Source organism: Mustelus asterias (assembly GCF_964213995.1).
Source record: "Mustelus asterias chromosome 26 unlocalized genomic scaffold, sMusAst1.hap1.1 SUPER_26_unloc_16, whole genome shotgun sequence".
Lineage (NCBI taxonomy): Eukaryota > Metazoa > Chordata > Chondrichthyes > Carcharhiniformes > Triakidae > Mustelus > Mustelus asterias.
Genome location: NW_027590083.1, coordinates 924,015 through 950,418, shown reverse-complemented (window position 1 = coordinate 950,418; position 26,404 = coordinate 924,015). Strand labels below are relative to the sequence as shown.

The 26,404-nt window shown below is 42.1% G+C and overlaps 1 protein-coding gene across 1 annotated transcript in view; it reads right to left on the bottom strand.

Moving 5' to 3' along the window:
- Positions 1-446: 446 nt before the first annotated feature.
- The window catches only part of LOC144482106 (scavenger receptor cysteine-rich type 1 protein M130-like), a 37,454-nt gene continuing 11,496 nt past the window's right edge, over positions 447-26,404 (bottom strand). Inside the window, exons 4-14 of the mRNA XM_078201342.1 lie at positions 25,999-26,313; positions 15,768-16,082; positions 10,654-10,971; positions 10,517-10,573; positions 10,114-10,431; positions 9,928-9,969; positions 9,604-9,720; positions 7,841-7,948; positions 2,695-2,747; positions 2,442-2,532; positions 447-502 (exon numbers count right to left, since the gene is read on the bottom strand). Coding sequence (XP_078057468.1) covers positions 447-502; positions 2,442-2,532; positions 2,695-2,747; positions 7,841-7,948; positions 9,604-9,720; positions 9,928-9,969; positions 10,114-10,431; positions 10,517-10,573; positions 10,654-10,971; positions 15,768-16,082; positions 25,999-26,313 — 1,790 coding nt within the window. The remainder of the gene's footprint in view (positions 503-2,441; positions 2,533-2,694; positions 2,748-7,840; positions 7,949-9,603; positions 9,721-9,927; positions 9,970-10,113; positions 10,432-10,516; positions 10,574-10,653; positions 10,972-15,767; positions 16,083-25,998; positions 26,314-26,404) is intronic.

Here is a 26,404-nt window from a genome sequence, read left to right as displayed (position 1 = left end):
TGCATATGAATGCATACAGACTAAGGGAACATTCGTTCCTGCATTTGGGACATTTGGCGGCGGCGGACGATGTTAAAATAAATCGCGATACAACAGTTTGGCCAATTGTTTTACAACGTATTTAATGGGGTTTCAAATACAAAGCAGTTGATATTCCTTGATGCCTTTCATTCATACACAAGTTTCGCAGTTTTGTAGTAGAGATAACGTATGCAAACAGAGCAATAGTTTTCATTATTAATATAACCAACTAAATTATTTAAAACTAACGCTGTTTAAAAATTTAATTCAACATCTGCATTACAAAATCTGAAAAAAGGAGAAAATTGAACTGCAGTTATTTCAGCACAAAATATCATGGTAATTAATTGAAATAAAGGTAAATTCGCATCGACACAATCGTAGTCAGCATGTTCATACAGTTCGCTAAGATAATGACAATTTTCTCAGAACGCATCCTGAAGTTCTGTCTTATCTGTTGTGATTAGACGTTGACATTTACCTGGAATGGAGAAAAAAGCGAGAGTAAGGGCGATGTGCATTACCACTCAGTTGGTCGATCTCTCATCTGTCAATTCCCAACTCAATGTTTCTTTATTTTTAAATATGTGGTTGAAATAGAAATAGAAATAGAAATAGAAACCCTACAGTGCAGAAGGAGGCCATTCGGCCCATCGAGTCTGCACCGACCACAATCCCACCCAGGCCCTACCCCTACATATTTTACCCGCTAATCCCTCTAACCTACGCATCCTAGGACACTAAGGGGCAATTTAACATGGCCAATCAACCTAACCCGCACATCTTTGACACGCCAAAGCAATCGCGAGGAAGTCCTACGCTGACAAATGTGAAAGCCATCTTAGCGAGCAGAATTGGCAGTTAAGGCATTATGTCAACGGAACTGAATGTGAAGTACCAGAGAAGTAATTTCAAATAGACCAGAGGAATTATCCTGTAGTTTGCCAGCATCTGACCATTATCTGCCATTCAATCAGCCATCCCATTTAGCAACTGACCTTGTCGTTCTCACTGAATCAAGTTATCCGTTTGTGTAGTGCAAACGGCGTCCCCATGTCCGTTATGTCAAGAGTGATTACATTTCAAACACGAGGTTAAAGCGTGCTTTTGACCTGAGTTGTTCATACGTTGTCTATCTTCATTTTCTTTTGCTCTATAAAAAAAGTTCCAACCGCCACTAGGACATGATAATTCTCATCTTTACTCGTCAATCTGAACCTGTTCACCTCAAATATCTTTGATTAATCAATACATAACTTGTTCGCTCGCATAATTTTAACCTTAGCTAATGGATGGAGTCACATCACAAGCGACAGAAACCACACACGGCACAATCTCATCACCGCCGCATAAACATTGGAAGAGATAATTAAACATTGTTGTTAACCGGTTGGTAATGATCTTTCTTCATTTTCAGGCACAGGGTCGTTGGCCTTCTGCACGGGAATCACACAACTTGTAACTGTCAGGGCGAAAGCACTCTTTCTTACCAAACTAGGAGGATGACAATTGAGTGGGATCTGTGTTGTTATGAGTGCTGTGTTTTGTGATGAGATAAAGAGTATAGTGTTATGATGGGAGTGAAGGAATAATGCAACTCTTATTTTTCTAAACAATTGACTGCCAGACATTTCTCATAACTTACAGAGAAGTGCTTGCAAACAAATGTTTACATAAAGCAGCATAATGGCAAAATCAGGCAGATAGCAAAGTCATTGCATTTTAGAAAGTTATGCCTGGAATTGTGACCTCAAGACACAAAGAGCGGTAGAGTGGCCTTCAGCCACAAATCACGTCGGGATTTCATTGCGGGGTTTCCAAATGGCCAGGATGTACGGGAAGATCTATGGCTGGAAAGGTTTGCAGAGAGCGTGCTTAATTAATGGAGGGGGGGTTAGAAAAAAAATCTGGCTGGTGATGAACTGGGATCGATGATACTCCAGGAACAACAGGAAGATTCGACCTTAAAGTTTTTTTTAAAACAATGAACTCAGGTGTATGGAGAATAAAATGTGATTGCAGGGGCAAAACTGATTCGGAAAGTAACGATCGAAGTTTCCAATGGAATGGCTTTGTTTTCCCCAGCTGAGCCATTTGAGGAGACGGGAAAGGATACAGAAGAGGGCCCACTGATACTTGAAAATATCCATTGCCTTAACAGCAAACAAGAACTACACCATCTCAAATCGTCCCCTGATAAACCTGGTGTTTCATTCTCTTTCTCGGCAATATGTATTCCAATTAAACAGCGGATTTGCTGACTGCCTGCAATTACTGGAATGTAATCAGGCTATGTAACTTACAACCTGTTCTTCACATCTCCAGTAAGATAAGACTGTCTTGTGCTGAATAGTTTATGTTACACAAGATGTATTGGGGATGAGTCTGTTTAAATTGAAAGTGTACCGCAAATATCTTACCATGGACATCGTCTCCAGTACAACTGGCGCTTTGCAACGACACCTTCTGCCCAGCGAACTCAGATATTTTTGGAGGTTGCCTCTCAATTTTCTGGCCGTTGGTTAGAATTGAATTGAAAACAGCCTTTTTACACAGATCACTTTTACTGGGTAAGTGTCAGTGATTGAACTCACCAAGAAGAGAGAGATCGCCGTCAGCAGTCCTTTCTGTGAAGCGGTGATCAGGATCTCTGTTCATCAACAAGTTACCTACCCTTGTCCCATATGCTTCAGTCTCAGCATCATCATAATCGCCCAATACCGGATCTGCAATGAAATAGAGATTTCCATTAAAATTCTTGCTAACACTGCACACACAGAAATGACCATATTTGTGTCAATCTACCCGGGTTTGAGCACAGGAAAATTGATGAACGTTGACCTTATGTGTCGAAAGATGAGAACATCAAGAAAGTTTGCAGCTTGCTAACTGGTGTTCGGATCGTCTCAATTTGGAAGGCACAAGGATCACAATGTAGCAACCATCAAATACGAACAGGCATTTCTTATTTTTTCTGGCAGAAAGTCGAAAATTGTTTTCATTTCCTTTACCGCTGGGTGCAGTCAGTTTGATAATGTGTCAGATGTATATTATTCCAGCATTGTTAAATTTAACCACTACATCACTGCGCGTTCATGGCAGCGCCCTTAGACCGTTTGGTCGTTTTGATGCTGAGTTGATACTATTCGATAGCAGAGAGAGAGTAGTGGGGGGTTTGGGGGGTGAGGGGGGGGGGGGGGGAACTTGGAGTTGGGTAAGGGAACAAAATTGACAGTCACAAAATTGAAGTCATACTGACCCTGAAAGCAGGAGGAGCTCCAAGCTGGATTTTCTGATCCCAGATCCGTGCTACCTAAGCTGTGACTGGTGTAATATTCGATCTGATTGAGGGAATCCATGGAAGCAGAAACTGCTGAAGACAAAATGATTTATCATTGGGGAGATAACTTGAAATGTAGGGGCAGAGCGCCCAGTACGTACATCGTTCCTGTGTCACTATACTGGAAATTTAATAGGGCACCTTTCAGTCATAAACTTAAATACACAGAAATACAATAGTTCAAGGAGAATTATCCGCACCTTCTGATCAGAGCAACACTGTCCAAATAAAGCCGTTCCTATTGCAGGCGACATACTGTAAGTGTTAGACCTCTTCCAAACAAAGGGAATGATTGCAGATTATAAAGCATAATGTATGTTTTTCATATAGAGACATTGAGCGGTGTATGCTGATGACGAATCCTCTCAGAGCGAACACCCACCCCCGACCGCACGGAGTTGTTTATAATTGCTAACGTAAGTTCGCCGGCAGTGACTGTGGGAATGAAAACCCAGATACATGCATCATACTATATTTCAGTGCGTTAATGTATTCTTACCTATTCATTCATTCCCAAAATAGAGCGTAAGTGTCTTTGAACTGATATTGCGGCACATAATTGGACAATTAATATTAAATATCAGATTCTGGAATTTCAGAATTTTCAGGTGGATAAGACAAATCGCAGAATAGGTGCTTCCATTATGAACACATTGCAAAGAAACGAAGAGAGTCACGAATGAACACAAATTTTAAGGTTATAATTTATTATTGCCCGAATGTTGAAATCCCCACCCTGGGGGGGAATTCAGTTTCATTGACAAATGTAGGAAGTGCAGGATTAATCCCCATGTTTGTATCATAAATCTCTGTTCTGCATGGATGCTTGTGAAACACAAGGTCCCGCATTCTGCCATTCTGTATATCTATGCAAGACTCGTAGGTAGTGCTTTCTAAACTGTGACCAGAGAGATCATCATAATATCTGCATTAACATTGTATGCTCTTAGCCAGACGGCATTGACAAGTTATTGCGGCCATTTAGGAATTTGTTTATGTTCAAACACTGATGTAACAAACAAAACATGACAGCTGATTTACTCAATTAAATGCGAACAATTAAGTGTGATGGTCTGATTACGTGATGAAACATGATGGAAAACATATTTGCCAAAGCACCAGGAAAATTGCCATGCCCTGCTTCAGTTTGGTTCTGTGGTATATTTCAGTCCAAAATGAGAGGGGAAACATGGACCTCTCATTTGGATTGAAATATACCAACGTATATTTGAACGTTTTGAACGTCTCATCCACTTCTTGCCCTCGGTATGTGGATCTTTCCCTCATAATCGCACTGATAATTTAGCCTTGCTTCTGTAGAATGAGTTGAAACCAGCGCTGCCTAACAGTGCTGGCACCTGAACAAAGGCTGACGCATACATGAGGCATTTTCATGAGGTAATGATGCAATAGCTTATCAAATGGAATTTGAAATGTTGATCAATTTGGTGATCATCTCATCTACCATTTGAGGCATACGTAGTTTTCATTCTCGAAGTCCACTTACTAATCACAATATGTTTGTATTTTGTGTCGTATTTTCTCATTTAGCAGGTGTCCCATTGTATTTTGTCTAATAACCTAAAGATGATTTGTCTGTTGTGCAAGGGACATGTTGCATCACACATTTCAAATATAGTCATTATTAATTATCAGGTAGAATTCAGATATTGCACACTTTTTGCTTTGTATATTTTTAACAGATGTAATGTCGCCACTGTCATGTTTTAGGTCATTGGATAAGCTTTCAGCTTATCTAACTTACGAATATTCTAAATCCTCACAATTAGATAGTGATTGCATTTGTTTTCTAACCTGAACTTCTAGTGCTATGGCCATTTGATCTTTCTCGATTTTGTAGTCTGCTATTTTTTTCTCCGATGTCATAGGCGAGTCGGCACCAGAATGTGGCATCTGGAGGATTTTCACGTTTACTTCATTGCAGTGTTCACTAACTTCTGACAGAAATATCTAAAATATCCGATACAATATGTTGCAATATTATTCTGGTTTGCTATATAATTTAACTTCATTGCCTTCTTCATTGTTTCTCGTGCCTCCTACCATCCTGTTTTCTTTCTTGGTTTCTCCATCTCCAGCTTTCCATGTTCTTCGTGCATTCTTGTTCCTTCAGCTTCAATTCAAACAATGTCTCTTTCGTCCACAATGTGACATTCATACTTGACTTTTTCTTACATATTTGACAGCTTATATATTCGCAGCTCTTTGCGGGACAACATTTCAAATTTTCTGAGGATCGACATAGGGCACCTTCCTAAATATAATGACTTTTTCATTCCTAAGGTATCTATGTTGTCCCTCAGCTGGCTCCTCCCATCTATTATTTTGCCATTCTAGTTGCGATCTAAAAGGCAATTGCATTCAAGTGACTCGGTTCCAGCTGTTGCTTTACCTTTTGATTCCATCTGCTCTGAATCATTCCCCCTTTCTCGATATAGTGGAGATTCCTATTCTTTTGTACTCCCACGCGGATTATATTATTATTTATGCATTGTAAGTACATTTTCCCTTGCTATTTGTTTCCTGCAACAACATTCTATGAATTTAACGGCACTGGAAATAATCTCATGATTATTTTTATATGGATAATTGTATAATTTATCCTAAATTAACTACACATTCTGATAAATATGAGCTGATGTATTGTGGGAGGTCCAACGAAGGTAGCATATACACAATGAACAGTCAGCCACTGGGGATTATTAACGAGCAAAGGGGCATTGGTGTAGAAGTCCATAGTTGCCTAAAGGTGGCAGAACACATCGATATTATCGTGAAGATGATGTACAGAATTCTTGCCTTCATTAGCCAGACATGGAATATCGGAACAACGAGTTCTTGGTACAACTTTATAAAACATTGTTTCGGCACAGATGAAGGATTGTGTGCCGTTTGATTGTCTGCCTTTCAGTCGGACATGATTGCACGAATAGGTGTGCTGATGAGATTCACAAGGAAGGAACGTTTCAGTTGTGAGGAGAGACTCGATAAGATGTGTGTGTTTTCCCTGGAGCATAGGAGACTGAGAGAAAATCTGATAGAGGAACACAAACTTATGAGAGGCATAGATCGGGTAGAACACAGTAATGATCCTCCATAGCTGAGCTGACGATGGCCACGGGGCAGAGATTTAAGGTGAAGAGTTAGTGATTTGGAGGAAATCTGAGGAAATATGTTTTGCTGAAAGAGTGGTGGAAATATGGAACAAATGTCGAAGAGGTGGTGGAGGCAAGTGTTCTCGCAACATCTAAGAAGCATTTGACCGAGCTCTTAAATCGCCAAGGCATAGTGGGTTATGGGCCAAGTGTTGGAAAATGGAATTAATATGCTTTAGTATTTGCCATTTGGCATACATACGGTGGCTCGATGGGCCTGTTTCTGTGCTGTATGGTTCTATATGTTCCTCAATAGAACTTCTTTTGTTTGTTGTTCCGTAGCAGCCAGCTTCCCGCCCCCTCCAGCACACTCCCCCCACGACACCACCCCCCCTCGCCCCTCCCCCCCTCCTCGCTTACCCCTTTCATCCCACCACACCCCTCCCCCCTCCTCGCCACCCCACCCCACAGGCACACACACACATTCCGCCATGGGAGTGACTGAATTATGTTATAGTCAATAAAGTTACTCTTCACAGCTCAGACACCTGAAGTAGTCAGTATGCTGCTGAGTGAGAAATAGGAAAAGGGATTCCTTATCGTTGTCTACAACCAAACTATCAGAAGGATGTGGAGACTTTGGAGAGGGTACAGAAAAGATTTACAGGATGTTTCCTGGTATGGAGAGCATTAGCTGTGAGGAGAGGATGGAGACACTTGGTTTGTTCTCAATGGAACGACGGAGGTTGAGGGGCGACCTGATAGAAGTGTACAATATTATGAGAGGCATGGACAGAGTGGATAGTCAGAAGCATTTTCTCAGGGTTGAAGAGTCATTTACTTGAGGGAACAGTTTAAGGTGCAAGGGGCAACATTTAAAGAAGATATTCGAGGCAGATCTTTTACACAGAGGGTGGTGGGTGCCTGGAACTCGTTGCTGGGGGAGGGAGTGTAATTGGATACTGTCGTGACTTTTAAGGTGTATCTTGACACATACATGAATAGTATGGGAATAAAGAGATATGGTCCCCGGAATTTCAGGGGCTTTTAGTAAAGACGGGCAGCATGGTGGGTGCAGGCTTGGAGGGCCGAATGGCCTGTTCCTGTGCTATAATGTTCTTTGTTCTTTGTTTTTTGTTCAAATAAGACAGGAAGGAGCAGGGGCAATCATCCCAAACCCATCACTTCTCTCTGCACTCATCTTCATGGAGACGCTCAATGTGAAAGTATTCCATCACAAGAGCATACTGATTATACTGCTGATCATGTCATTTCGGTGAATTTTCAATTGGAAATGGGAATTTCAGTGGAAAGGGCATTCCTTCAGTGAACGTTCGCGATCAGCCAGAATGTGTATAAATACCTGAGCCACAAGTTTCATCGAAAATCTTGCCAGATGGAATACTCTCAATTTCTTCATAAATTCCTTGATACGAGCCAGCAGGTGGACCACTGGCGCCAGTGACGGCATCTGTTTCAGGAAGCAAAGAGTGAATTGATTTTCAGTACATTCCCCCGGGTTTACATCTGAGGTTGTGCTTAATTGCGCCTTAACTTAATAGAGGAGCAGTTCCTGTTTATCTTGAAATAGGGTCAGTGTGTCAGCCTCTGGCTCTTTGCTGTAAAATATATTTCCTAATTGAAGTTATTTGCCTTTGCCTCTGATTTATGTATTTCCTGAAAGTTGCTGCCTTATATATTTATGATTCATAATTAAGATGGAGCTTAAGTTGCAATGCTATTCATGGAGCAATATTGAAGAAGGACCTGCAAATCATTAAGAAAATCAACACTGATTCAGAAATAATTCTTCACTGGTGAATGCAACACGCCTGAAATTGACAAAGGAATATTTTGTTGAACCACTTCCCACTGTGAGTTTCTGAGAAATGAAAGTGACATTTGTTCTATGAAAAATAAAGAAATTGTGCAGTTTGACCAGTCCCATTGTCTAATAAGTGAGAAAAATTGTCTGTACAGAACGCCCCCCCCCCGCCTCTCCCCCCTCCCCGCGCCCCCCCCCCCGCCCCCCACAAACTATCCTAACTTGGACATCAGCTCCTCAAGTGTTCCGTTGAGCAAAGAACATTAATTATTTTCACATATATTGATATTTATTGATACCATTTCTAAATTTCGATTTTTTTTCATGGTTTAGTTATAATCATAAACCATGTTCCATCATCGATTTAAACTCTGGAAACTTCTGAAGTTTTGCTCCATTTAGTTTGAGGTTCAGGCGCGCCTCATGCTCCGGACATTATCATTCTCCCAGAATTTACAAGCCAGATTCCGGAGGGATTTTACACTTTACTGAGTCTGCTTAGGAGAAATGTAGTGCAGGACGGGTTCTCATGTGTGACAGGAGTAAAGAAAACCGAGGAAAACAGTGATTTGACAAAGCCAGTCAGCTTGAATAAGGAGGAGACTATTTGTATGTAATAGGTATATTTTTTAAATGTGTTTGCATGTGTATGTGCTTGTGCGAAGTGATTGCGTATGACACCGGCTGAACTCTGCGGACTGTATCAGTTTTGACGGGCGAATGAGGACAAAACTGTTCTTTGTTTTATCTCGTCAGTTTGAAAAGTCATCAGTTTATCCATATTCAGGGTGGTTTTTAATATTATATATTAGTTGAATTGGAATGTTTTGTATATTATTGCGCGTTAGGAATGAGAAGAAGAAGAAGAATGGAACCCGAGTGGGAAAGGATGAGTGACATGTGAATTTTTAATTGAAGCAAATGTGATTCATCGGTACAACAAGTAACTTATTTTGTATCGAGTACACTGTGTGATCTTGGAGAACGAATATGAAGTTTGCAACTAATTTACATTTCCATAATTGCATTGAGGAAGAGGCATATCGTCTAAGAACGTTAGGCCTGTTTCCTCTACATATGCTGCTCTCTGTGCTGATGTGTTCCAGTTTTTTTTGTTCTTTGTCTTCATCGTAATCAACAACTGCATTGAACATTTAAAAAAAGGAAGTTAGTAGATTAACATGTATTTCTCACGTTGTCAACTCAGACTCTCTGGAAAAGTGTAATAAATGCAGACTGTCCGGGATGTGAAATATGATGACTGGTCCAGTGTTAGATCAGAGGTAAGATATGAAACTCACCTTTCCTTTTTAGAGTTCTCTGTATGACAGCCATTAGTGCTGATAGCTCACAGATTAACAAAACTCCGAGTGTAATGCAGATGACAACAGGTATGGGAGTCTTCTCAATTCCCTGTGCTTAAGCGGAAAATCACAGAGGGATTTAAGAAATAGACACAACGATTGCATTTCTCAAACAAAAGTAAATCACTGATGAAAACACTAATATTTTCTTTTAAATTTACAATGCCAAGAGAATGTCAATAACATGAGTATCGCTAGTGCGAGCACTGTGAAGAACAGGAATAATATTCAAGATATTGTAAAGATTTTAAGGAACATTACCTGCAGTTGAGGATGGGGAATCTGTCAGTGCGGCCTCGGGTCCTGTGGAAGGCATTGCATATTAAGTCATGAGATTGATACCTTAGAGTTTATCTTAAGAAACGGAACTGCTGACACTCATTTATGAAAAAACTCTGCCTCCTTCTAACCGAACAAAACAAACTCATCACGTGTCTGGACCCTTACCGGAGCAGATCACACTGGCATCTTCTTTATGATTACAATCTGATTGTGCGGACGATGATGTAGGACAGTCAGAGAGAAAGTATTCCATTCCAGTACACTTCACCTCTTCTAGCCAGATATCACCTTCACCCTGAGTGAAATAGGCCCCTCCTGGGGCAAATAGAGCGGAACCACAACCCGACTGACGACAAACGACATTGGCATCTTCAATATCCCATGGGTCATCACATACTGTGCCCCAGAGGTGATTGCACAATATCTCTACTCTCCCTGAACAGTTGTTGTCTCCTCCAACCAAGCGCACAGGTAGTCCCAAATCTGGAAATAGAAACTATTATTGACATCTCCATTCCTAAAGCCACGAATACCTCAAATGTTCAGTGTAATGAAGAAATGCAAACACCTGATTTGCGAACGCATTCCGGTGGCCTGTCGACTTCCTCTTTACCCACGATGGATTCTGTTAGCAGGAGGAAAATATAATTGAATTGGGCACCAATGTCTGAAAAGGCTACATGATTTATACGTGTGCTGGCTTACCTGAGCAGACAACACCCGCATCTTCCGAGTGCTGACAGTTGTGTTTACCCCAAGTGTCTGTCTGACACTGCCAAAGCGTTCTCTCATTTAAATTACACTCAATATTATCAAGCCATATGGGTCCGGTTCCTGGCCCGAACAACTGAGCGTCATAATTAATGTAAGAAAAGGCGCCGCAGTGTAGCTGTTTACAAATCACTTCTGCATCATGGTTATCCAGTTTGTCCGAGCACACTGCTCCCCAGGTGCCATTGTAGAACACTTCCACTCTCCCCTCACAGCGATGCTTTCCATTCACCAACCGTAACTCTTTGTACTCTGTCAATGAAATTAGAAATGTGCAATGGTTCATTCGTAAGCTCGCTGCATGATCGATGAGCAGGTCATAAATAATAAAAATACGAAGTTCACTGCCTATTGGTCATTGTTTCGGTGGGTAAAGATGTAAATAAAATCTACTCTAAAGTAAGTGATTATCTCACTCTTGCCAGTTGTTATTGGATCATTTGAAGAAGTTACAGATGTTTTCAACGAATTCTCAACCAGAATGGATTTCGACAAGGGATTCCACAACGTATCTCGCCAAGATTAAAGCCCGAAGGTAAAGGCCCACCGTTTTGGAGGCAGTAACTCGGCATTGATAGAGAATTAGCTAATGGGCAGGAATCAGCGAGCAGGGAGATGGGGTTCTTTTTCATTTTGGCGACCAGTATCCAGTGGGGTTTCGGAAGGAACAGTGCTGGGACAGCAGATACTTGTAACATATTTTAATGATTTGCAGGAAGGAAACGATTGCACTTTAGCCGAATTTACAGGCAACACAGAAAAGAACGTGGGCAGGCATGTTGCGACAGGGACGAAAACAGTTTACAATGAGAGCCTGGTAGGTTACGTAAGTGGCCAAATAATTATCAAATTAAGTATCTGTGGGAAACCGTGAAGTTGTTCATTTTGGATGGGAGAGCACAGAACAAAATAATACTTAAAGGGTGAAAATCCTCAGAAAGCTGCAACACAGATGGACTTGGGACTCCATGTGCAAAAGCACAGAAAGCTAGTACAAAGATGTAGTAGGTATTCTGGAAGGCTTATTCAAGAGCAAAGAAAATTACAGCACAGGAACAGGCACTCTGCCCTCCAAGCCTGCACCGAACATGCAGCCTGATTGAACTAAAGCCCCCTACCCTTCCGGGGACCATATCTCTCTATTCACATCCTCTTCATGTATATGTCAAGACGCTCCTTAAAAGTCGCTATCGTATCTGCTTCCAATACCTCTGCAGACAACGAGTTCAGACACCCACCTCCCTCTGAGTGAAAAACTTGCATCGTAATCTCCATTCAACATTCCCCCGCATCTTAAACCTATGCCACCGAGTAATTAACTCTTTCACCCTGAGAAAAAGCTTGTGACTCTACACTCTGTCCACGCCCCTGATAATCTTGGAGACTTCTACCAGGTCGCCCGACAACCTCCGTCGTTCCGGTTACAACAAACTGAGTTTCTCCAACCTCTTCTCATACCTAATACCTTCATGCAAGGCAACATCCAGGTAATTCTTTTGTCCAAAGCCTCCTCATTCTACTGGAAGTGTGGCGACCAGAATTGAACACTATATTCCAAATGCAGCCGAACTAAGATCATATAAACCTGCAACATGACTTGCCAATCTTTAAAGTCAATGCCCCGGCTGATGAAGGCAAGCATGCTGTGTCCCTTCTTGGCTACCTTCTCCACCTGCGTTGCTACCTTCGATGGCTTGTGCACCTGTACACCCATATCCCTCTGCCTATCAATAATCTTAAGGATTCTGCCATTTACTGTATATTTCCTATCTGTATTAGAACTTCCAAAATGCATTACCTCATATTTGTCCGGATAAAGCTCCATCTGCCATTTCCCCGTCCAAGTCTCCAACTGATCTGTATCCTGCTGTATCCTCTGATGGTCCTTATGTTTGTGAGGATGAGAGTGTGATGCAGGCTGATAGGCTGGAGGAGTTAGATGTTCTGAGGGAAGATGTATTAGCAATTTTGAAAAACCTGAGTGTCGATAAGTCCCCTGGGCCAGATGGGATATATCCTCGGATTCTTTGGGAGGCAAGGGATGAGATTGCAGAGACTTTGGCTTAGATTTTTGGGTCCTCACTGTCCACGGGGATAGTTCCAGAGGAGTGGAAAGTGGCGAATGTTTTTCCTCTGTTTAAGAAAGGAAATAGGAATGACCCTGGTAATTATAGACCGGTTAGTCTTAATTCGGTGGTCGGTAAGTTAATGGAAAAGGTCCTGAGCGGTAGGGTTTATGACCATTTGGAAAGATGCAGCTTAATCCCGGAAAGTCAACACAGATTCGTGAAGGTGAAGTCTTGCCTCACAAATTTGATTGACTTCTTTGAGAAGGTAACGAAGTGTGTAGATGAAGGTAGAGCAGTTGATGTCTTTTACATGGATTTTAGTAAGGCGTTTGATAAGGTTCCACATGGTCGGCTCATGAAGAAAGTAAGGAGGTGTGGGATAGAGGGAAAGTTGGCCGATTGGATAAGTAACTGGCTATCTCATAGAAGACAGAGCGGGGTGGCGGATGGAAAATTTTCAGACTGGAGACCAGTTACCAGCGGTGTTCCACAGGGATCAGTGCTGGGTCCTCTGCTATTTGTGATTTTTATCAATGACTTGGAGGAGGGGGCTGAAGGGTGGGTCAGTAAATTTGCTGATGACACCAAGATTGCTGGAGTCGTGGATGAGGTGGAGGGCTGTTGTGGGCTGCAAAGAGACATTGATAGGATGCAGAGCTGGGCCGAAAAATGGCAGATGGAGTTTAACCCTGATAAGTGCGAGGTCATTCATTTTGGCAGGACAAATTTGAATGCGGATTACAGGGTCAACGGTAGGGTTCTGAGGAATGTAGAGGAACAGAGAGATCTTGGGGTACATATCCACTGACCTCTGAAGGTTGCCACTCAAGGGGAGAGTGCCGTGAAGAAGGCCTATAGTGTGTTAGCGTTTATTAACAAGGGGTTTGAGTTTAAGAGCCGTGGGGTTATGCTGCAACTGTACAGGACGTTAGTGAGACCACATTTGAAATATTGTGTGCAGTTCTATTCACCTTACTATCAGAAGGACGTGGGAGCATTGGAAAGAGTGCAGAGGAGATTTACCAGGATGCTGCCTGGTTTGGAGGCTAGGTCTTACGAGGAAAGGTTGAGGGAGCTAGGGCTTTTCTCTTTAGAGCGGCGGAGGATGAGAGGCGACTTAATAGAGGTTTATAAGATGATGAGGGGGATAAAGAGGATGTTCAGAGATTATTTCATCGGGTGCATGTAGCTGTTACTAGAGGCATAACTATAAGGTTCATGGTGGGAGATTTAAGATGGATGTCCGAGGTAGGTTCTTTACTCAGAGAGTTGTTGGGGTGTGGACTGGACTACCTGCTGTGGTAGTGGAGTCGGGCACTTTAGGAACTTTCAAGCGGTTATTGGGTAGGCACATGGAGCACACCAGTATGATAAGAAGTGGGATTGCTTGATCTTTGTTTCGGACAAAGCTCGGCACAACATCGAGGGCCGAAGGGCCTGTACTGTGCTGTACTGTTCTATCTTCTATTTTCATCACTATCTGCAAATCCACCTCCCTTTGCGCCATCAGCAAACTTACTGATCATTCAGTTACATATTCCTCCAAATCATATACATATATATATATATATATATATATATATATACATGTATATATTACAAACAGCAAAGGTCCCATCACTGATCCCTGAGGAACGCCACTTGTCACAGCCCTCCATCCAGAAATGCACCCTTCCGCTGTTACCATCTGCTTTCTATGACTGAGACAGTTCTGTATCCAACTTGCCAGCTCACTTCTGATGCCATGCGACTTCACCTTCTGCACCAATCTGCCATGAGGGATCTTGTCAAAGGCCTTACTGACAACATCCACTGCCCTACCCTCATCAATCATCTTCGTCACTTCCTCGAAAAACTTGATCAAACTAGTGAGAAACGACCTCCCCTTCACAAAACTATGTTGCCTCTCTCTAATAAGTCAATTGATTTCCAACTAGGAGTAAATCCTGTCTCGAAGAATCCTCTCCAATAATTTCCCTACCACTGACGTAAGGCTCACCGGCCTGTAACTACTTGGATTATTCTTGCTTCCCTAATTAAACAAAGAAACAACATTCGCTAATCTCCAATCATCTGGGGCATCCCCTGTAGCCAGTGAGGCTACAAAGATTTATCTCAAGGCCCCAGCAATGTCCTCCCTCGCCTCCCTCAGTATTCTGGGGTATATCCCATCAGGAATCCCAATACCTCCTCCATTTTGATCTCAACATGACTCAAACTATCTTCACAACCTTTCCCAGGCTCAACATTCATCAAGTCCTTCTCTTCGGTGAATACTGATGCAAATACTAATTTAATACCTCACCCAATCCTCTGGCTCCACGCGTAGATTCCCTCCCCCGTCCTTGAGTGGGCCAACCCTCTCCCTGGCTGCCCTGTTGTTCTTTATATATGTATAAAAAGCCTTGGGATTTTCTTTAATCAATTATGGCAATTGTTTCAAGGGGGCTGGAGGGTAATTTGTGGAAGTTTAAGTATATTTATTATTGTCACAATTTGGTTTATATCTGCAATGAATTTACTGTGAAAACTCCCTGGCCACCATACTCCGGCGCCTGTTCGGATGGACTGAGGGACTATTTTGCATGGCCAATACAGTTAGTCTGTCTGCAAGTGCACAAAGCATTGTCGAGACTACATCTTAATTTCTGTGAACAGCTTCGTTTCCTTATTGAAAGAAAATAATACTTCATTCGAGGCAAAACAGACTGGGATGATCTCCAGTATGGAGGGATTGTCTTATGAGAAAAGTTGAACAGTTTAGGACTCGATTCATTGGAATTTGGAAGAATGGGCCGTGATCCCATTGACAGAACTGTTTCGATGAAGAATTATGTTTGCTTCATAATTAAATAAAATATCCATTCGTAATTCGAGGTTATTTCTGTGTGCTGCATTTCCATTTCTATCAATGAAATATCTGTTTTGCGAACTCATGTTTTTGTCTGAGAACAATTAACACATTGAAATCTCCGTTACCTGAACACATAATGTTGACATCCTCTTTCTGATTACAGTCGTGGTTACCCCATGATGCAGAGGGACAGTCCCATAGAAACAACTCGTCACCGGAACAGTTCACTTCATCCAACCAAACTGAGTCCACACTGGGTCCACTTGAAGCAGGAAGTGCTGCGTCCAATGCAGTTCCACATGACAGCTGTTTGCAAACCACATGGGCGTCCGTGAGATCCCAGGAATCATCACACACTGAGCCCCATGTCCCATTGTAATAAATCTCCACTCGGCCAGCGCATCGGTCTTCACCGTCTGACAGTCTTAACTGTTCATGTCCTGTTGGGCAAGAAGTTAGGTAGATTATATTCAACACCATTGAATACTAACATTGGATGGTCAGTAGCCTGGGATAGGCTCCTCGCTCTGTGATTGGATCCTCGATGTCCTGAACCAAAGACGGCAATCAGTAAGGAACGGCAACAACAACTCCTCTGCAATTATCCTAAACATTGGTACCCCACATGACCATGTCCTCAGCACCTTTCTATACTCCTTATACACCTATGAATGCGTGGCCAAATTCCCCCCCAACTCGATTTGCAAGTTTCCTGATAACACCACCGAAAGGGGTCGGATCTCAGACGATGTTGAGACGGGTACAGGAAGGGGATACAGAATCTGGTGAACTGGTGCAACGACAATAATCTCTCCCTTAATGTCAGTAAAACGAAAGAGATTGGCATCGATGTCAGGAAGCTCAGTGGAGGAAATGCCTCTGCTGAAATCAAAGGGGATGAAGGGGAAATGGTCGAGAGCATCAAGTTTCTAGGTCAGCAGTTCACCAGCAACTTGTCCTCGCCCCTCCACGGCGACGTTATAGTTAAGAAAGCCCACCAACGCCTCTATTTTCAAGCGAGGCTAAGGAAATTTGGCAAGTCCCCAACGACTCTCAGCAACTTTTATGGATGCACCATACAAAGCATTATTTTGACTGTATCAGAGCTTGATATGGATGCTGCTCTGTCCAAGATGGCAAAAAACTACAAGTGTCGTCAAAGAAGCCCGGTCCTTCCCACAAACCAGCCTCCCGTCAATTGGCTCTGTCTACACTTCCCGCTGCCTCGGAAAAGCAGCCAGCATTATCAAGGACCACACGCACCCCGGGCATACTCTCTTACACCTCTTTCCCTTGGAACAAAAATTCAAAGGTTTGAGGTCAAGTCCCAACCGATTCAAAAACAACTTCTTCCCTGCCACCATCAGCCTTCTGAATGGACGTCACTCATATTAAATTCATCTTTCTCTACACCCTAGCTATGATTGTAATACTACATCCTGCGCCCTCTCCTTTCCTTCTCAATGTTCACAATGCTTTTAATCTATAGTGCACAAGAAAATCTGAAACCAGGTAAGTACAAATAAAGTCAGGCAAACAAAAGGTGTTTAAAAGTATTTGTGTTTATTTATGAACAATCTAACGAAGCAAAGAGGGTTTCATTGCAGGTACATTTCGGTTGAAAATACTTGAAATGTTGTGTTGACAATTATTAGCTTTTTTCCATAAGGCCAGTAGTGGCAGAAATTGAAGTGTACTGCGAGCTGTGAACTCAAAAGATGTTGCAAAAGCATTTGTGTGGACATAAGATAATTCACTGTCGGCTCTGGAGATGCGATCGAGAGACGTCTTCAAAGGTGGGCAATAGGCACATGAAATTTGAATGACATCTACTTTTCGAGGAATAGATTTAGACAGACGAGCTACCAGTGAATTTGAATCACCAACCGTAAGGGTAACAAAATGAAATAAAGAGCTTTGGTGATGGTATGAACAGGTGCAGAGAAAGACACCTCGATGTCAACAATCACATCAGCATTACAGATGACATGACAAAAGGAAAATACTGCGGATCCTGGCATCTGAAACAAAAACAGAACATTCTGGAAAATCTCAGCAGTTCTGACAGCACTATTGGAGACAGAATAGAGCTAACGTTTCGAGTCTCTCAGCGAGACGAAAGATCACCCAGACTCGAAACATTAGCTCTATTCACTCTCACAGATGCTAAGAGTCATGCTGAGATTTTTCAGCATTTTCTGTTGTTGTTTCAGATTCCAGCATTCGCAGTCCATTGCTTTTGTTTGGAAATGGACACTCTCTTTCCGCAGGATGCTACTAAAAGACAACAAGTAAACAAAAATCAGTTTTTGATCAGGATATCATGCTTGGAGGACACCACAATAGCCTACTGTCGAGGAAAGTGAAGATTGTTGCTGATAATTCCATCATATTGATTGATTAGCTTAGAGTGGAACCAATAGATTGCATTCCCAACCAACCTCAGTCAGTGGACAGCAGTTTTGGGATAAAAGATCCATGACCAACTGTATCGTAAACTGAAGAGTAATACAGAAGGAGAAGGAGCAATAGTTTGCCTTTGGCACGTTCACTAAGGGTTGTTTCTGTGGTAGAGTAGGGCTGAATATATGATTCTCGTGTTTCAAATATATTGCAATTAACTCTCAAATGAAAGGGGCACAGAACATGCAGGAAGAATCGGCAAAGTATTAACTAACCGAAAAATAGGGATGAATGTGTGATTTCAGTGGAAGTAGAATCCAGAGGGAAAGAGATTGAAACCATCAACAAGCTAGCTCGAATGGGGCATGATCAAATATTGGAGAGAAACTAGATATGTCAATTTCATGTGATGGTGCAGGTGAAACTGTTATTAGATTGAACACACTGATGGTGTCAAGGTAGGGGCTGCTGAGGAGAATAAACTGTGAATAGTAAATCCAATGGTGGGATTTAAATTTTCTTGGATGCCAGGATAAAAGAGAGTTTTCGACGATTCAGAAATATTTTCCTTGATTGTGATGGTGATTGATGAGTGTTATTTGTTTTTTTTAGGATGCTCCTTTAATAAAGAACAAAGAACAATACAGCACAGGAACAGGCCCTTCGGCCCTCCAAGCCCGTGCCGCTCCCTGGTCCAAACTAGACCATTATTTTGTATCCCTCCATTCCCACTCCGTTCATGTGGCGATCTCGATACGTCTTAAACGTTCCCAGTGTGTCCGCCTCCACCACCTTGCCTGGCAGCGTATTCCAGGCCCCCACCACCCTCTGTGTAAAATATCTCCTTCTGATATCTGTGTTAAACCTCCCCCACGCTCTTCACCTTGAACCTGTGACCCCTCGTGAACGTCACCACCGACCTGGGGAAAAGCTTCCCACCGTTCACCCTATTTATGCCTTTCATAATTTTATACACCTCTATCAAGTCTCCCCTCATCCTTCGTCTTTCCAGGGAGAACAACCCCAGTTTACCCAATCTCTCCTCATAACTAAGCCCCTCCATACCAGGCAACATCCTGGTAAACCTCCTCTGTACTCTCTCCAAGGCCTCCACGTCCTTCTGGTAGTGTGGCGACCAGAACTGGACGCAGTACTCCAAATGCGGCCGAACCAACGTTCTATACATCTGCAACATCAGACCCCAACTTTTATACTCTATGCCCCGTCCTATAAAGGCAAGCATGCCATATGCCTTCTTGACCACCTTCGCCACCTGCGACGTCACCTTCAAAGATCTGTGGACTTGCACACCCAGGTCCCTCTGCGTATCTACACCCTTTATGGTTCTGCCATTTATCGTATAGTTCCTCCTTACATTATTTCTACCAAAATGCATCACTTCGCATTCATCAGGATTGAACTCCATCTGCCATTTCTTTGCCCAAATTTCCAGCCTATCTATATCCTTCTGTGGCCTCTGACAATGCTCCTCACTATCTGCAAGTCCTGCCAATTTTGTGTCGTCCGCAAACTTACTGATCACCCCAGTTACACGTTCTTCCAGATCATTTATATAAATCACAAACAGCAGAGGTCCCAATAGAGAGCCCTGCGGAACACCACTAGTCACAGGCCTCCAGCCGGAAAAAGACCCTTCCACTATCACCCTCTGTCTTCTGTGACCAAGCTAGTTCTCTACCCAACTAGCCACCTCCCCCTTTATCTGATGAGATCCAACCTTTTGCACCAGCCTACCATGAGGGACTTTGTCAAACGCTTCACTAAAGTCCATATAGACGACATCCACGGCCCTTCCCTCGTCAACCATTCCAGTCACTTCTTCATAAAATTCCACCAATTTAGTGAGGCATGACCTCCCCCTCACAAAACCATGCTGACTATCGTTAATGAGTTTATTCCTTTCTAAATGCGCATACATCCTATCTCTAAGAATCTTCTCCAACAACTTCCCCACCACGGACGTCAAGCTCACCGGCCTATAAATACCTGGGTTATCCTTCCTACCCTTCTTAAATAACGGGACCACATTAGCTATCATCCAATCCTCTGGGACCTCACCTGTGTCCAGTGACGAGACAAAGATTAGCGTCAGAGGCCCAGCGATTTCATCTCTCGTCTCCCTGAGCAGCCTTGGATAGATTCCATCAGGCCCTGGGGATTTGTCAGTCTTTATATTCTCTAACAAACCTAACACTTCCTCCCTTGTAATGGAGATTTTCTCCAACGGGTCAACACTCCCCTCCGAGACACTCCCAGTCAACACATCCCTCTCCTTTGTGAATACCGACACAAAGTACTCATTTAGGATCTCCCCTACTTCTTTGGGCTCTAAGCATAATTCCCCACTTTTGTTCCTGAGAGGTCCGATTTTTTCCCTGACAACCCTTTCGTTCCTAACGTATGAATAAAATTATGGACATTGTTAGAGAAGCGAAGCATGCCCTGATGTTTTGTTCTATATGACCCACTCATCAATCTTGTGCAAAGTTGCATCGACCTGCTATATAACCTCGACTTCAAAATATAGCTCGAATTAAATGTAGCTGTACATATCTCCTGCATTTTTTCCTAAATGTGCAACATGTTTGGAGGTAATGCGAATATTATTAGAAACACGTGGTACCTCCTATCTCATTCTTTTACTCATGTGATTCCCAGCATCGGACTCTCCCTTTGACAATGTGCTAAGTTGAATATCTTTCGAAATGCTATTTGCCTCTTCTGAGCAGAATCCATTTCGATATAACAAACTGAATACGCTAGTAGTACTCGGAAAGAGATTATGGGCGATGTGTAAGCCCTGTCATGACCTTTCTTAGCAAAGTTAAAACATTCGATTAATTTAGCTACTGATTAGCTACCGTGTGGCTATTGGATGGTACGAAAGAGGGGAAAAAATCATAGAATCTTGGTCAGAATAAACAGGACCATTTGTACGATAAACAATTGCAGCTCAAAAAGTAAAGGAAACACGATGAAACATAATCAGTCTTAGTGCAGCTTGTGACCAGGAATTTGAAAGGAGTGGACGTTCAGAATTGGAAAAGAAAAATCTCGTTAACCCTTAAGCTGAGGACAATGCTGCTGTGTACGAACTGACAGCAAATTTATCAAGACCGCACTTACTGGATCCAAAGATTAATATGATCAACATTCTATGTTGTAAAAGATTGCCGCAAAGTATTAGATTCAGACAGTGCTGAAAAGGCCATTTGGCCCAATGAGTCGGCACCGACAGTCATCAGCACTAAATACGCGTTTATCCTATTTGCCTGTACTTGTCCATGTTCTTGAATTTTATGATATTTCAAGTGCTCATCCGATTTTTTTGTAAAGATTGTAGGTTTTCCGGCCTCCACTACATTCCCCAGCAATGTTTTACAGATTCCCACCATATCTGGGCGTTTTTTTTCTTTCACTGAAATCCATTCTGAATCTCTGGCTCATATCCAAAAACTATGCTCCTTTGTGAATGACCCCTCTACCAACGGGACCAGCTTCTCCATAATCACTCTGTCCATGCCTCTCATAATCTTATATACCTCAAATATACCCCTACCCCTCAGCCTTCTCTTATCTAAAGGAAACAATCCATGCCTATCCAGTCTCTCATTGTAGCTCAAATTCTCCATCCCAGGCAGCATGCTTTTGAACCTCCTCTGTACCCACTCTAGTGTTATCATATCCTTCCTATAATGAGTTGAACATAACTGCACACAATACTCCATTTGCGGTCTAATCAACGTTCTGTACAGTTCCAATATTACCTCTTCACTCTTATAATCTATGCCACGACTGATAAAAGCAAGTATCCCACATGCCTTTCTAACTATACTATTCATGTGCTCCGCCGACTTCAAGGAACTGTGCATAAGTCTGTTCCTACGAGCTTCCCAGTGCCCTGCCATTCATTAAATGCATCCTGGCGTTGTTTCTTCTTCACCTTGCACTTATCAGGGTTAAATGACTGTTGTCACTGTTCTGTCCATCTGACCAACCCACCTGCATGTTTCTGTAAATTCAGTATTAACACAGTATTCTCCTTCAGTATTAACCACCCTCCCATTTTACATGTCATCTGCAAACTTGTTTAATGCTCCCCTCATATTCTGTCTATATCAGTTATGTATATAATACACAATAAGGGTCACAGTGGTGATCTATGTGGCACACCACTAGGCACTGGCCTCCAGTCACTCGACGGCCTTCTAACACTAACATCTGTGCCCTATTACGAAGCAGTTCCTGAGCTATCTCGCCATGTCGTCCTGAATTCCACATGCTGAAACCTTCACAATCTGTCTGACAAATGGGACCTCGTCAAAGCTTTGCTAAAACCTCAACTACATCAATTGAACTTTCCTCATCCCCAAACTTGATTGCATTCACAAAAGTCCGAACAAAGTTGTTAATCATGACCAACCTTGGACATAGCCAAGCTGATTTTCCATAATTAACTCATGCCTATCCGAATGGATACTAATTCTCATCTCAAAATATTTCTCCAATATTTCTCTGCCACTGATGTGAGACTCAGAAATATGTATTTAAATTGTTCATCTCTATCACCCTTCTTGCAAATTGGAACCCTATTAGTCATCCTCCAGTCCACTGGCACTTCCCCCAGAGAAGAATTCAGAAAGTATCTCTGTGCCTCTGCTATATCCTGCCTCGCCTCCCACAGCATGCTGAGATGCAATTCATCCGGGCGGGGGGATTCCCCCATTTTGAAGCTCGTCAGGGCAAACTGCAAGTTCATCACCACTTTCCTGAATTATGTATCTACTTTATCCTATTCCTCAGTGAACGTTGCAATGGATTAATTTCAACTATTTCCTGCTGAACTGTTTAATCCACTGTCTAATATGTTTATACCCTCAAACATATGATTCTGTGGTTTGCTTTATGATATTTGCACGGTGCTTTATGACACTATTCCACTAAATTGGCTTCAAAATTACTATTTAACATTTGTAAAAAGAATTACGATCTGAAGCTGCATGTTTCAGATCGGAAATTGCCACTAACTACACCAGAGCAACACCCATCGTTATATTGCTATTGTGTCAGCAATGCGTATTGCTGATAATATCATAACCCGGAGAGATTATTGATGTCCTGGGCCACATGTTTTTTTTCTGCATTCAGAAAACGTGCAAATTAACCCACTGAAGTGAACAACGCGAAATTTCCCCATAATTTGAGAATTTTCTGTTTAAGTTTATATATTATAATTTTATCATTTTAGTTTCCTAAAGTTAGAAAGCATTATTGACCTGAAAGAGTTATTAACCGAAAGAAAACTGAATTCTTGCACGCAAGATTACAGTTTCAGATTTAAAATCAGTCCTTCAAAACAATCCCCCCCAAAAATACTAACCACTTTGTCATACACACAAGTAAGCAACCCAACTCCCACATTGGTGCTTATTTATAACAATGCAGCGATACTACTCAATACATAGCTGCTCTGAATTCAATAAGGTAGACAACACAGACTCGGAAAATTCGGTCTATCTACTTTCGAAATTCAGTATTTCGGCTTCGACCAACCTCATGACGTTCCAAGTATGTCTGATTCATTCTGCACCATCACCCAGAGCAGAGTAATTCAATTTGCAGGCTGTCTTCTTCACTCACGCACACACACACACACACGCACGCAGCCAACCCCTAACCTCTATATATCTAAGGGTATAGTTCAAAATTCCGAAATATGTTTAGATTGTCATCAGTATTTGACTGAAGTAAAATATTCCAAAAGAAAAAAAATCATATTTTCCGATTCAAAAACATGCTCAGCTTAAGTAAACGTCAGTAACCTTCCTTTGTCTGTCGATGAAAGTACTATTAGCTGTAACAATCCATCACTTCACTGACAATTAAAATGTAACAACTGAAATAAATAGATCTCATGTATCTCGTAATGCAAGTTTTAATCCTCAACTATTCATTAAAATGCATTGGACCATAATATCTTCTGGACAGATGTTTATCTCCTGTGCCTTTATCCGGATTTGGGAACTGTTGCAAAAAACAACTGTGTCATTTGAGCTTGCACAAACAAAGTTCTTCACAGAATAACGCAATTTCCACAAAAGATATCAGTTCCAACAATTCAAAACATAATGAAACTTTAATGTGAAGTTAATGCGATAACTTCACTCCAACTTTTCTACGGTTCAAATCGCACAAAAAAATCCATAACTGTGCTTTAACGGAAACGGCCTTTCTGTCCCACAAACTCCTCTTCACAAGTCTGAGCAGTTTGACCAATATCAAGGCTCACATTTGCCTCGTTCATAAGCCCTTTAGGTGCTATTTTTCGCTTTGTAGCCAGGATTTCATATATTTAACTCTCCTTCTGGCCTATATTCTATTATTTACTCTTTAAAACTTTCACTCACATAACCCGTTGTTAACCCATTCCTAAGAATTCTGCCTCAACGTCGCTGCTCTGCTTGCTCTACACAGGAGGTCCGCTCAACAAACGTCTTCAATTTTAAATGAGGATCATAGTGTTCAAGCATATCCATTTTGTACATCACACCCACAATCATGTCACATCTCCTCAGCGTTTCCAGATCTAACCATGTCAAGTTTACTGGATTTCTGATGTCTTTTAAAAAGAAAAAAAATAACAGTACAGCACAGGAGAAAAGACCCGACTAAAACTGCGCCAATACATGGTTTCTATGCTTCTGATCGACTCCCGTTCATGTGTATACACCTTTAATGTTGCTAATTTGCCTGTTTCCACCACCTCCACTGGCAGTGTTTTCTTTTCATTTGATTTGATTTGATTTATTATTGTGATATGTATTACACACAATGAAAAGTATTGTTTCTTGCGCGCTAAACAGACAAACCATATAGTCCAAAAGGAAGGAAACGAGAGCGTACAGAATGTAGTGTTACATTTATGGCGAGGGTGTTTAGAAAGTTTAACTTAATGCAAGGTAGGCCCATTCAAAAGTCTGATGGCAGCAGGGAAGAAGTTGTTCTTGAGTCGTTTGGTACGTGACCTCAGATTTTTGTATATTTTCCTGACGGAAGAAAGTGGAAGAGAGAATGCCCGGGGTGCGTCGGGTCCTGAATTAAGCTGGCTGCTTTGCCGAGCAGCGGGAAGTGTACACAGAGCCAATGGATGGGAGGCACCCGCCATCCTTTTTGTGCTAACGTTTCCCCGCAGGACTCCCATAAACTTATCACCTATCAACTTAAACCTGTGCCCTCTTGTCGTCCACCTATCCACCCTGAGAAAAAAGCCTCTGACTATCCACGTGACCTCAGATTTTTGTATGCCTCTTATGGCGTTGTTGACTTCAATCAGGTCATTCTGAACCTGCGTCCTGCCCGTGAAAACAATCCTGGTTTATCCAACCTTGCCTCATACCTAAAATCCTCCAGGCAAGATGCTGGAAGAGCCTTTTTTGCACACTCTAAAAAGCATCCACGTCCTTCTGACAGTGTGATCACCATAACAGCACACATACTTCAAATGCTGCCGAACTAAAGATTTAAACGGCTGTTCAAAGTGCTTCGAGTACTCAGTCCTAACAGGAGCTTCAACCTTGTCCTGAACCCTTCATATATTCTGAAATGAATTCCTCACTCACATCACCGTCTTTCATTGTGCTGTGAAACGCATATAGCTACCAATTTAATGACGTTTTTGGCATGTATTTTTTGGCATTATTTCATGTTGCGTTCTCTATTTTGTTCCTGTGTTGACCGTTGTGAGTTTTGCCTTGCTTTAATCCACCATAAAATCTGTTCGCCGTGCACATCCAGCTCGGTCACCCATCTCTACCTTCATTACCTTAACAACATGTTTTGGTGACACCACAAAAAGGGAAAATAACATTACTAAATGCCTCAGCAGTTAGAATGTGTTCTTTATGTTTCGCAAGCAACGACAGTTTTATTCACCTGAGCACAGAACACCAACGCCGAATCTGTCATTGAGAGAGGAATCCAGTAGAAATGATCTGCAGCTCCGGAGGTGTGATTCGTTTCCTTCACAATGGACATCATTCAACAACACAGGCTCATCACTCTCTCCGTACTTTGAAGAGTTATAAACGGATCTTGCGTCGCCGCATTCCAATTGTCTACAAACAACGTTGGCATCATTCAGATCCCAGAAGCTGTCCTGCACTCTGCCCCAAGAGCTGTTGTGGTAAATCTCCACTCGCCCATCGCAACTGCTTCCCCCATTCGTTAATCTCAATGACCAGCTTTCATCTGAAAAATAGGAACAAATTGTAAAGCAGAAGTTGAACTAAATAAGAAAGAAGGTTATTAAAACTGACACTTTAAGTCACTGTCATTGTTT